This window comes from Bactrocera dorsalis, chromosome 3 (assembly GCF_023373825.1).
Source record: "Bactrocera dorsalis isolate Fly_Bdor chromosome 3, ASM2337382v1, whole genome shotgun sequence".
Lineage (NCBI taxonomy): Eukaryota > Metazoa > Arthropoda > Insecta > Diptera > Tephritidae > Bactrocera > Bactrocera dorsalis.
This window is the reverse complement of record NC_064305.1, coordinates 84508913-84522359: the sequence shown is the minus strand read 5'-3', so window position 1 is coordinate 84522359 and position 13447 is coordinate 84508913. Positions and strand designations below refer to the sequence as shown.

The 13447-nt window shown below is 34.1% G+C and overlaps 1 protein-coding gene across 1 annotated transcript in view; it reads left to right on the top strand.

The window, feature by feature from the left end:
* Positions 1-3883: 3883 nt before the first annotated feature.
* The window catches only part of LOC125777331 (protein late bloomer), a 28013-nt gene continuing 18449 nt past the window's right edge, over positions 3884-13447 (top strand). The window contains exons 1-2 of the mRNA XM_049451905.1: positions 3884-4020; positions 4651-4740. Coding sequence (XP_049307862.1) covers positions 4681-4740 — 60 coding nt within the window. The 5' untranslated portion in view covers positions 3884-4020; positions 4651-4680. The remainder of the gene's footprint in view (positions 4021-4650; positions 4741-13447) is intronic.

The following is a 13447-nucleotide window of genomic DNA, read 5'->3' as shown; positions in this document are numbered from 1 at the left end:
GGTTTTCCCAGATTTCGCTTTTTACAATTTAACTGTTAAGATTACGGTATTCTAAACATATAAATCAAGCAGTCATAACATACAATAACAAAAGCTTGATTAATAACTTTTTAACAACAACAACTAAATTTTAAACAACAACAATATTGAATAGTATAAATTATATACTATATATTGCTTATCGACATCAAATTTAGAGTATTACTGTGAGATTGTAAAACTGTATTATTATATGCATCTGTTTTTATGAGTTTTCGACAGACTTTCGAAATTATAATTCGCACAAAATTGAAATTAAGTTTTATAAAATAATCGAATTGTTAAACATAATTGAAAATTACACAAATACAACTACACATACATATATACTCAAATGAATTCAATAAACAATAAATAATAAATACAAAACGCTTGCTTTTATGCTCTTGATGTGGTAATAAGCTGAAAGATAAATGAAAACTGCAAATAGCGCTGTAACGGTTTTATAACGATGTTACACTAACCTCAATTTATTATCGATTGGTTCGAGTTTCATATAAAAATGTAAAAATGGTATGCGATGATCTGCCATGGCAGGGTTTATCTTACATTTAATATCTTATAAAAAAAATATGATCATCAATAAGATCAAAATTGCGTGCTTTGACTGATCTGGAGACTTTGTTCGAAATCAGATCATGGAACTTACTAATATGTTCTCATTATTTAAAACCAAAATTTATTTTAAAAAATTCCGAAAAATATTTTCGGTACATACTATAAAATGTGTGTGGCTTCCGTTTTACCTGACAACATAAGTGCGTTTATCAAGTGAAAACTTATGAATTCCGTTACTCTTTGCGGGCGATAAGCCTTTTACAAATATGATTATTTACATACGTTTTCTTTATTTCGTAAAAAAGAAGAAAAAATAGTTTTTTGTTTTTAGTGGCAAAAAATAAATAAATAATATGCCCCCTTGTGTAAGATGCGGTGACCAATTCGTGTGGAGCCTGGGGTCACGGCTACAAAGAGATAGTTTCAGCGGAGCCACACCGACATATTTGGGAAAAGGTTCACTGAAGTCGAATTGCAGCGAGCGGGCGTCGGTCTTGAAACCAGCGAACCGTTGTATAAATGTGTATAAATCTTTTTAGAACTCGCTTAGCAGCGTTGTGTGATGTGTTCGGGATCGTAGAAATCGCTCCCAATGAAAAAAAAAAAACAACAGCCTCGTAATAAGAACAATGGCTTAAGCGTATGCACCTGGAATGTCCGGTTCCTGAATTGGGAAGGTTGCGCTGCCCAGCTGGTTGATGTTTTCGTAAAAGCAAAGGCGGTGATGTCAGCTAAGTAATACGATGGGCGGGCGGCTGGAGCGTGCTTATGACGGGTTTATTAACAGTTGGAAAATTCAGGCTTCATGGCGAAACCTCTCCAAATGGGTTGAGAATGAATGACTTCGCAAGAGGTCCGAAATATGATTGTCTGTAGTCATAGATTCCAGCACAAGAAAATTCATCAAGTTATTTGGCTATCTTTGGATCGAAAGTTCAAAACCAGATCGATCTTGTTGTGATATACTTGTATGAACGACGTCGACTCGAACCATTAAACTGTTGTAGCAAGGGTACGCGTCTGCCTCTGCAATCACAACCGACAGCTAAACGGTTTTCTATTCGACTTGAACTCCTGCTCTCTGAGAGCACTCATCAGCAACTCGATATAAGGAAACTCTGGGACTAAATTTCAAGCTCCTTACGTATAGCTGTAACTGAAATCATTGGGTTGAAGAGGGAAGCGAAACGCATTTGGAGTTAAAAAAGAATAAGCCGAAATGCCTGAGTATGAAGAGTTTGAGACGCTTTCCGATAGGTGTAATATTCGAAAAGGTTTCAAGAGTGGAGCATACTCTTGAAGGATCCTAAGAGGTGATCTAGTCGCTGATCTTCAGAGCATACTGAAGTTATGAAGGGAACAGTCTTCAGTCTGCAGACTAAGACACTGAGGTGTCATTATCTTTTTCACTTTCGTAACTGAAGTCAGAACGAAGATGGTGAGGCCACGCCAACTTTTTTTACTCTTGTCTACAGTCGGTGGCAATAACATTTATTTCTCGTATGAAAACAATTTTTTCAAACGCGAGTCGGTAACAATGGAAGTAATGGTAAAAAATTAAAAAAAAGAAATATCAGCAAATTTGAATATTCCAAATAATGTGTGTTGTGTTGCTTTGGTCGAAATAACCAATGTTTACCAAAAAAGGCATTTACTCTCCGTTCCTTCTGGAAGCTCGTTAGCTAAACCAAGTAAACTCAATATTTTCTCAAGCGCAGCATTTTTACGCAAAACTGTTATTTATTTATAGTTTGAATGCTGGTAAAGTCACCTACACATGCTCACTTAAACCATTTTACCAGCTGCCTAAAAGTATGCTTCAAATGCATATGCATTACTGTTTATTTCATCTTATTTGCTCAAATGCAACAACATTTATGCTGCTCTCTCCAGCGACTGTTTGTTTTGCTAATTTTAGTTGACCTCCGATAAGTCGAAAAATCCCACGTGCACAACAAAAAACAAATTGGGAGCGGACAGGTTTCTACGTATAGTCTTGAATTAGTGTTTCATGGCATTTCATTTCGGCGGGAACTTAATGAATTACTCATATTCTAAGTTACTCGGTGCTCTGTAGGAAAATTCACTGCTTTGCAGTTTAGATTCGTTTTAGGGAAAGTATATAAAAAGTAGTTGAAAAATATATTTGTAAGGAAATAAATAAGATATATAGTATTTTAAAGAGAGATATTTGAAAATGGTTAATTGCATAGTTAATATTTTTTGTTGTTTTAATGATACACAATATTTAATAATTTTTAGTCATGTCTAGTTGAGTTAAGGGCGATTGGTAGAACAAAAAATCTTTTATTTTAGTTTTAAGTTAGGCTTAAGACCAAAGCTGAAGAATTTTGAAATTGTGAAAATGACAAAAATCATGGTTAAAATGGTGATCTGAGGTCGCGAAGAAGAAGTGAATGAGGGTGTTTGGGTTTTTAAGGTTAAAAGACTACAAGTTCTATGGAAAAAGGTAGAATAGTGAAATGCTGGTAATAAAAATATCTAAAACATTTTACTTTTAACACTTCTTTCATATAGGCTCAAAATTTATGTGAAAGATTCAAACAGGTAACTAAGTTTTGGTTTTTTATCTTTTCTAAAAATAGTTTTTCCTTCCCGAACGTCTGGGTAAATTAAGCTTAAATACCCATAAAGTACCGTAATCATTTGATTTATAATATTTTTTATTCATATTTTGATTTAATATCGAAAAAAAAAACAAAATTTTCAATTGAAAATTGTCATGTCAAAAAATATCTGTTTTTTTTTAAGGTCGATAGCCTTTTTCTTCACGGAAATCTCCACTTCCTGATGGTGTAAATAAGTAGACATGAGTATGGTATGTTTTCTCAGAAAATGCTAACAAATATTTCGAAAGTGTTTTTCGACTTTCAATGTTTCCAAAAAAAACAAAATTAAAAATAGCAACAACTGAGCTGAGTTCGAAATTAGCTGTAATGGTGTCAGTGCTTTAAAATGTAGCTGTAATATATTAAAATTATACTTCGTTAATAAAAATATTTGAGCTAACTGTGAAGACAAAAACTTGAAAAGTTAAACATTCACTAAATTTTTCCTACAGGGTCAACGAGCTCATTTTAGAGCACAGTTAAGAATAGTTTGCTTTTGCCCGTTTCATTCTCAATTAATTCCATGCAAAATTTTCTCAGCTAAATATTTGTTGTTATGCTCACAAGCAGTTGGAATCGCAAATGTAAAGACAGAATCACGCTAAAAAGTGGTAAACACAATTTTTGTTGAGGCAAAAAGCAAAAGCGAAGAATCTAAATCAAATAAGCAAAAGCAAAAGGAAAGGCAAATTATTAGCGGCGGCGGCGAAATAGTCGCGTTGGAGGTGTAGGTAGTTTCAGTCTATTCGCGTTTGGCGCCGTTGATGGTTTTCCAATTCGCTAGCACTTCACGGTAATAACGGTTTAGTGTGAGAAAAATTCAAATTTGTTTTCAGTGAAATGAATTTTGCGCGCAATTTGTGTGAAGTGCGTTAAATACTGAAAAACTTCTATGAAAATAGTTGCAACAGTGTCTAAGTGCTTTTACAGATAAGCGTTAAAGGGGGGCATCAGAGGGGGCATTGCGTGCTTAAATGGAGCACTGCACGCTCTGTTAGCAAAGTGCAATGCAAATTTATGTGAATTCTAATTTCGTTTGCTAATTTTGGTTTTTGGAAATTTGCTGAATTCTGTTGCGAGTCGAAGCAAACGCGTGTCCAAAAATAAATATTGGTGGACAATGGACATTCGTATGGACTTTCGTGCATATACAGTGTAGAAAAATAGCAGGCATTTAAAAATATGCCGAAATGAACGAATTTTCCATTTCGATTTGTCATCTTTATTTGTGTTTTCACATTTTGCTCGCTTTTCCGCCGTGTTTACTTTGCCAACTTTGATGTGACGGTTTCTGTTTTCGCCGATTTCGAATGTGCACAGATACAGTATAAATAATTGTATATAGTTTCGACGAACAAGCGCCGCGAATTTTAGAATTATTTCGACTACACTTTCATTTCAAATTTCTTATTTTATTTTTTAGTGAATGGTAAATAAATAAATAGCAACAAGCATGGCGTGTTCAACAAAAACTCTGAAAGTATTTTCTTTGATTTGGGATATCCTCTATGCGGTGAGTAACTGAAAGTGAATTGTTTAATTTTTTCGTAATATTTTATGTTTTGAAATATTGGTTTCAATAATCACACTTATGACTTTCAATTGAATTGAGCACTTTTATCATGACAGATAGTTTGACAGATGTCAGTGACACCACATTGTTAGATTTATTGCTTGCTTTTTCAAAGCAACAATATACCGTGATATTAGCTTAAAAATCAAATATTTTTTTATAGATATTTTTTTTTTAAATTTTTAGTGAGAATGTTCACTTTACGGCGTGTGATCAAATTTGACCCGGACTGGTTTATTAACCTTCGCGTGTTTTTGAAGGTGATAAAAAACGATTTGTGTTTAAAAACATGAAAATGTAGTTTTTGTTTTTTTTTTATCAGTTCGGGTCAATTTTGATTTGATTATATGCATTCGCGCACAGTTCGAAAGTTAAGACGCTCTTTTAAAAATTAAGTAGTGATACCCTAGGCATACTGTTAAACATCGTTAAACATTATTTTTACTACATTTTGGAATATTGTGGATGTTGTCCTTTGATATTGCCCTAAGAGGTTAAAACTTCCTGACACAATAAGCTTACGGTCATGTGATCCATTTATGTGGAAACTTAGCTCGAAATCTCTTCTCAGGATTTTATTGTACGAGTTTCAGTAAAATAGTGAATATATCATCTGATCAAAATTGACCCAGAATGACAAAAAAAAAATATATATCTTTTTCAGACGTTTTCAAAGTAGGTTCATTTTGAGCAAGTATCCCAACTTTTACTTCAACTTTTCATACACTTGTTATATGTCAGCCTCGGCTAGATTGGCCTTTAGTGCCTTCTGCAAATGACTTCTACTAGGTTCAATAGCTCAAAGCGCGTTACCTGAAGCTGATTTTTGAGTTTCGAAAACTGAAATAAGTTAAAGAGAACTAAATCTACCGAATGCGGTGGTTAAGCGATAAATACATTTTTTTTGTTTGACAAAAAAGTCAGTCAGAATCGGGCTAGAACGTGACGACGCATTATCGGGGTGAAAAATTAATGAATTTTCTGCCCATAAATCTGGTCTTTTACGACAAGTTCTTTCACATAGACGACTCAAAACGACCAAGTAGTATTCAATATTGATCGTTTGACATTGTGAAATGAATTTGTGGCAAATCACAGCACGATAATTAAAGGAAACCAAGAGCAGCACCTTGATTTTTGAGATCGGCTCATTTTTGGAACGCCTATAGCTATATTGTTGGACAGTTCTGATGCAATTATCAAATTCAAACGCGTGACAGTCAAGAAGGAAGTGTTGAGTTGTTTCCACCTCATCTGCTACCATACAACTTCTGCAGCTGGTGTCTGGTAGGATTTCCAGCCTTACTGTGTGAACGCCAATAGAGCAATGGCTTGATAAAAGCATCAAAACTAGGGAGATACTAACCTTACTGAGGGCAAAGCGCTCACTAGATCTCTAGCGATCGATCTTGAGATAAAAGGCTTTTGCGACAACGCATGCACCCATACCAGTCTTATCGCAAAGGTACTCGACGCTATTGATAGCGAGGTTAGGCGCTCTTTGACCAGTACTGTACGCACTGTTAATGAGTTCTAGGCTAGTATCGCTGCTCTACTATTTGAGTGGATGGTAATTTCTCTGAAGGAGGTTGCTCTGAAGGAGGCTTTACTCTACTGCTATGTTAATGGCTGCAATCTCAGCCGGGAGGACACTGCAATAGTCAAGAAGTCTGAAACTGAAGTTGATAGATAGACAGTAAACCTCTCCACTAACTTTTGACCCATCCGTGAAGTAGCTCATCGCCCATCTCCTCCAACGGCTTCTTCCCTCCAAGCATAAGGCAAGCTTCCATGACTTTCATTTAGTGCTTTTTACCACTTAAATACTTGTGTTCGTGATAAAGTCAGTTTCCTAAAACACTTCTGGAATACTTTCAACCATTCGGTAGCAGTGATTCTATTGGAAATACAAAATATCAAGTAAACTCCATGGTAAAGGTCATCAAGAGCGTATGTTTTCGCAAGCTTATTATTTTTAAGGTAAAGTCTTTAAAACTAATCTTATATTTTGTAGCAATCAGTAATAAATTTTTTTTAATTTTGAAGTAAATATATTCGTTCTTTACGAAATTGTATTGCGAATGGCTTAAACTTTTCGTATAAACAAGGTGCGATTTCCGTACCTAATTATATTAATTTACATACAAAAATAAACTTTTGTAACACTCCCTTTCACAATGAATACAACCTTACATGAAATAAACAAAAAAGGTTCTAAAAATTTTTTTGCGCGGGCGTATGAGTAACGCCTTGGCCTACGCACTTACACCAACCTTAATAAAAATCTTCGTTTGTGTACGTGTTGCTGTGATTGTCTATGCAAAAGGCGCGGTTATTACCAGCCACAAACAGTAAAGGTGTTTTTGTAAAAAAAAAAACAACAGCCACTTATTAATATCAGTGAAAAAAAATATATTTTTTTTAATTAAATTATTTATATTTTATTTGTGCGCTGACAACCAATTAGAAACGCTTGATGAAAATCTACCACAAACTGTTTGAGAACAAAATATTTATTTACATAAAACGATCTGCAATATAACAGCGCAAACTCAAATTACTTCAATTAATTTGCATAACCGCATAAAACTCCGCGCATGTGTGTGTACACCACGGCGTATGGGTAACTTACCTTCACTGTCAATACTAAACGGTGACTGCAAGAGCAAAGTGCAAAGCTATTAAATTGCAACAGTTGCGGTACTAAATAAATATTGCTGCGTTATATGAAATACAACAACAATAATAATAACAACAATGATAACTATAACAACAATAATAATAATAACAACACCAATAATAATACTAGTAACAACACAGCAGCATATTATAAGACACATGCAAAGTAGCAATAGAAAAACGTTTAAAACAGCAAACAACAACAAAGCAACTTATGCCAAGTAGTTACAAAGATTTTACAATACACAGTGTATTCATGTATGTGTGTGTCTTAAATGTGGCTTGTCATTCAGCAGCGATCATTGACTCAAGCCACCATTCATTGCTGCGCGTCGAGAGCTCGCCCGTTGATTCATTCATTTATTCAGTTGGTCTGTTGGCGCGTGCTATTTATTTTGAGTTATGTACGAGTATTTCGAATTTACACACCTTGAGGTGTCAATACAACAAAAAAAAAACAAAATAAGAGTGTCTTAAACTCAAAAACAAAAAGCTATAAATGTTAAAAACATTCGGAAAACTGCAGGCGCTCAAAGCGAAGCGCGAACAAACGTAAACAAATGGGCGGCAAACAAATGCCGCTTATGAAAATTAAGTCTCAAACATGCAATATATATGTACATTAGAGTGGGTCAATTTGTATGGAGCAAAAAAAATGCACCAAGCGGTTATCAAAATCGTAAACTACGATGAATTCTAAGAAAATTTGCCCAAGAAACCATGGCTCTAAAATCAAAACGGAGCCTCCGGTTTTTAACGAGAAACTTTTCATTTTGTTTTTTTTTTTTCAATAAATGAAATGGAAGAAAACATCAAGCTGTGACCGTACTGGTGCTGCTACACCTTCTCAGCAGCGTTCTTTTTGTGATGCATATCAAGTTGATCTTAAGATCTCTATATACTTGCAATTTTGAGAAAGTGCTCTACACAAATTTAAAACATTCAAAAATGTTATTGAATCTTTTAAGAAAACTAACAGTAGTGGTTATGTCTGGATTTGTTCGAAATGAAATTCCAACAGCTTTAGAAGCTGTATAGATAACGGTCTAATTTTGATGTTTAGCTTAATGTTAAAAAAGTTTTTTATGAAATTGGCCATTAAATCATCAATACACAAGAAATGTAAAAGCTCATGGGTTTTGTAATTTTAAGAAATAAAACGTTGTGACCCTTAAAAATAAATTAGATATTTATAAAATAATAGTATTTAGATCGGGTTTTAAAAAGCTTCGGTGATCGGACGAAAACCGATGTATTCAGCGTGGTATGGTCGTTGGCCGCTGTGGTCGGTGTGTGTATATGTTACCTATCCACCCATAAAAATTAAAATAATATTAATTAATTATATGGGAGGTGGCCGCAGTTTTTGCCCAATTTTAATCATTTTCATAATCTCACCTAACTAGGTACAATCTAAAATGTGTACCAAATTTAGTCGAAATCGATAAAGAAGTTCCAGAGATTTACATATGCACTCAAAAGTGGGCGGTGACATGCCAAAATTTTCATATTGTCGAATTTCTGGCTGCAATACAACACCGAATACCAAACTCAAGATGTTTCCCTTCAACAGTTATTAAAATTTCCGATCTTTACTGTTTTCAAAAATTACCGTTATATGGTAGGTGGGCGTGGTTATTATCCGATTTCGATCATTTTCCAGATATCTCTTAAGTAGGCATTGTGTAATATGTATACCAAATTTGAACGAAATCGGTGGGGTGGTTCCAGAGATATGCATATGAACTCATAAGTGGGCAGTGCCACGCCCCTTATAAAAAATTTCTGTACTGTCGAATTTTCTGCTTAAACTTACCAAATTTGAGCAAATTAGCTTCGATAGCTACAAAACAAGCAAACAATCGACAGTGGAATAGGAATTGGATTTTTTTTTACAAAATACAATATACGAAATTTTCTCGCTAAAAACCGGAGGCTCGATTTTCATTTTAGATCCATGGTTTCTTGGGCAAATTTTCTTAGAATTCATCGTAGTTTACGATTTTGATAACCGCTTTGTCAAGAAAAAAATTGACCCACTCTAATGTACATATATACCTGTATGTGGCTGGATTTAAATACAGCGCTGTTCGCTGCGCGTGAGATTGTGTTTAATTGCTGTTGTTGTTGCTATGCGCACTTCATTTGTTGCGATTTTTTGGTTTACTTTGCTAAGCAAATGCCGCTGATTTGTTTGACTTGCGGTTAAATTAGCTGGTTTTGGTGTTGTTGCTGTTGCAGAAAACTGTAAACTTACGATGGGTGGGCGCAACTGAAGTGTATGCTGAGTTCAAATTACATAACTGGATATTATGAAAAAGCTTATATATACATAGTACTATATTTATAAAGTTGTAGAAAATACATACATATATACATACATATATGTATGTACTTACCGCCCTGCGAGTATGCACGTGAGCCCGAATACGCAATAAATTCCACTGAGGCCAAGTAAGTACTAAGGTGGCATTGTACTATGTTTATAACATATATATTTATATATGTATGTGGGAATGTTTGTAGATGTCTCATTTTATTCATGCTTCTAAGTGGCGCAAAATGTTAAGTGCCAATATTTGGAAAAGCTGTTTACATATGTAAATAAATTACTGTAATTTGGTGTATTTTGATCTTCAGGGCTGCTTAATAAATTTAAATCTAGCGTGTTTACGTGCGTTTAAAGCACTTTGAAGAGCTTTTATTTACAATAAATTACATTTTAGCGAATGTTTTCAAATTCAGCAGAAATACCGTCTGATCAAAATTGACCCGGACTGACATTGTTTGATCATGAAGCAATGCAAGAATGTTAATGTGTCACTCGCTAGAGGGCAGTTTTGAGGTGACATTTATAAACTAACATCTCGTCACTATGCGTTTGATGAATGTTTCCTACCCAAAATATTAACAAAATCTGTAAAGTCGATCCATAAGACATGTTGAAAACTCCTGTTATCTCTCTGCTGCCAACGCGACCAGTAGTTATGCATTTGATAAATGTATGGCTCTCAACTAAGTACAACGTTTTTCCACAAATACGCAGGTCTTTTGGATTAACATTGACAAGTTTCCTACCCAAAATATTAGCAAAAATATTAACCAATATATGTATTAACCAAAGTCTGTTAAGTTGATCCACAAGAGATGTTGAGAACCTCTGCTATCTCTCTGACGAGACGATTTTCAAGACCTGTTTCTTTAACTTCTGCGGTGCTATAGTCATTTTCAAAGGTGAATAAAGGACTCACGTATTTTAAATGATTCTTCATGACCTTCAGTGAAAAATTTAAGGTGCTCAAGTACTTACTTATGCTCATGATAAAGTAGACTCCCAAAAGAATACTTTTACAATGATTTTCTAGCCGTGATTTCATTGTGAACACAAAATTTCAAACAAATTCGTGGCCAAATTTTTATTTCCATACTAAAAATCTCTTGACAAACTTTTCGCGTCGTAAGCAAATACTTGCGAAACACACACTAATTGACATATGGAGACCAAAGTTCACAGGTACATAAAAAAATATGTACCAACCGTGGAAAATATGTCTAGCGTTACGGTTTACGCGTGGGGTCTATGTATATGGACTATTTCAGAACATACAATCTACTTTCTTATTGGATAGGACTTCACAACTTTGGTGGCGCTTTCACAAGTATCCTTTTGGGTACAACTCCTTAAGTTACATTTTTGAGTTTCTGTGATTTGCATATTCGCTATAAATTGATATTGTCCCTTCTTTCTCCTGTTTCCTTTAAAAAAAAAAATTGGGGAAAAGGAGAAAAACTGCTTAGACATCATTGAACTTAGTCTAACTCAACAGAAATAGCAAAAAAAGACAACTCATTTTGGTATGGAGAAGAATTTTGACAGTTTTCTTTCAATCACTATAATTTTTAGTCAAATCACCTCTCTGTGAAAAAGTCTTTAGATGACCTTTCTGGAAGAGAATTTCTATAATTTTTTTTATTAATATTATATAATCTTAATTAAAAAATATTATTTTTCTACCAATAAAAAAACAGTTGCAAATTTAACTTTTGAATTTTTTATTAAGATTTATTCCTGCAATGTCAATATACTTTTCACATTAAGCATACGCCACGTCCACTATTTATTCAAACTCGTTCAAGTCATCATACTGCCATTATTGCATAATATACTCCCAGTTCTTATGTTTAATTTGCACACTTTGTTGTATAAGACATATTTTTGCACTCAATCGTATTTGCAAATCTGCCGTGTCTTCATGCGTCAGTCCTCTACTTTCGAGTTAAAGTGGTTTACCTATTTTTGAAGCTTAGGAAAGCACAAAGCCATTACGTCAGAGCAAATATGTGTTTAAAATCATCACTAATTTATACTAAGTGCTCTTATGAAGTACGTATATACATATGTACTCGCTTGAGTATTGCTGATAGCTCTTTTATTATCTCTGCTTTTGCGAAATCAATAACTTTTGATTAAAAATTTCACTTAACAAATAATAGTTCCCTTATCTGTGTTTGACCCAATTTGGACGAGAAGATGAGTGTATATGTAATTATACATATATTTCATATAACGCAATGTTTTAAAAAATCGAATTTAGTATAATAAATTGTAGTCAGCCCGACTTTATACAATTTTGAGTGTTCGGAAACCGTACAATACCAATAAAAATTCTTGTAAAAATATATTTTTATGATTATGTGAAATATTCCAATAGAAATTTCAAATTAATACCAGTATGATTCAAGGCCAGAAATATTAATATCGGTCCTGATATAATGTAAAGTGAGTATAAGTAGGGTAAAGAAGAATTGTTTGTTATAAAAAATTTAAATATTTTTGCGTGAAAATAATTCCAATATTATTCCTTTACATTATGCTTATGCACATATAGAGATAGTTTACAATTTTTACTCTACTATGTAGACTAAACCTTTAATGGAAAATTTAAGTAGCATTTAGTGTGACCGCCTAAATAAAAGGTTATTTTTGAAAAATGATAAAATTTTTATTTTTTTTTTAAATTATTTATAAAGAATTAGTGAAAAATACACAAACAAAGTAAAAATATTTCCAAAGTACTAAAAAGACCTGCAGCAGTGTTTGCGGTTCAACTATGGTGTGAGCAATAAAAATGAAATAATTTTCTGGTTTGTGGGCGAAAAACTGCGACAAGTAATTTTAACAGGCTTCTCTTGAAGTCAACTTTACTCCATTAAGAGAGTTCTGTAGTGACCGAAACAAATGGTAGTCCGATGGTGCAAGGTCAGGGCTATATGGTGCATGCATTAAAACTTCCCAGCCAAACTGCCCCAGTTTTTGTCGAGTCATCAAAGATGTGTGTGAATTAGCGTTGTCCTGATGGAAGACGAAGCCCTTTCTGTTTATAAGTTCTGGCCGTTTTTTTCGATTGCTTGCTTCAATCTTAACAGTTGTTGACAGTAAAATGTAGAATCAATCTTTCGATCAGGCTGGAGCAGCTCTTAGTAGATGATTCCTTTCCAATCCTACCAAACAGTCACATTTCGAGGCGTCAATCCTGGCTTTGCGACCATTTGTTGAACTTCAGCATGCTTAGACCTTAATTATTGCCGTATTTTATCCACTTTTCGTCTCTTGTTACCATTCGCTTCAAAAATGGTTCGATTTCATTTCGGTTCAACAAAGAATCACAGATGTTAGTTCGATCCAATCAATTTTTCACAGACAATTCATGTGGTACCCAAACATCGATCTTCTTTTTGTAGCTAGCCTTTTTTATATGATTCAAAACCATTTCATGATGAATGTTAAGTTCCTTAACGATGTCATAGCTGCTTGTGTGACGATCCTGGTTGATCTTTTCCATAATTTCAATGACTTTTTCAAAGATAGGTCGATCAGAGCGAGGTGCATCTTTCACATCAAAATTTCTTGAACGGTAGCGAGCGAACCATTATTGTGCTACACGAAATGATACAGCATCGTCTCCGT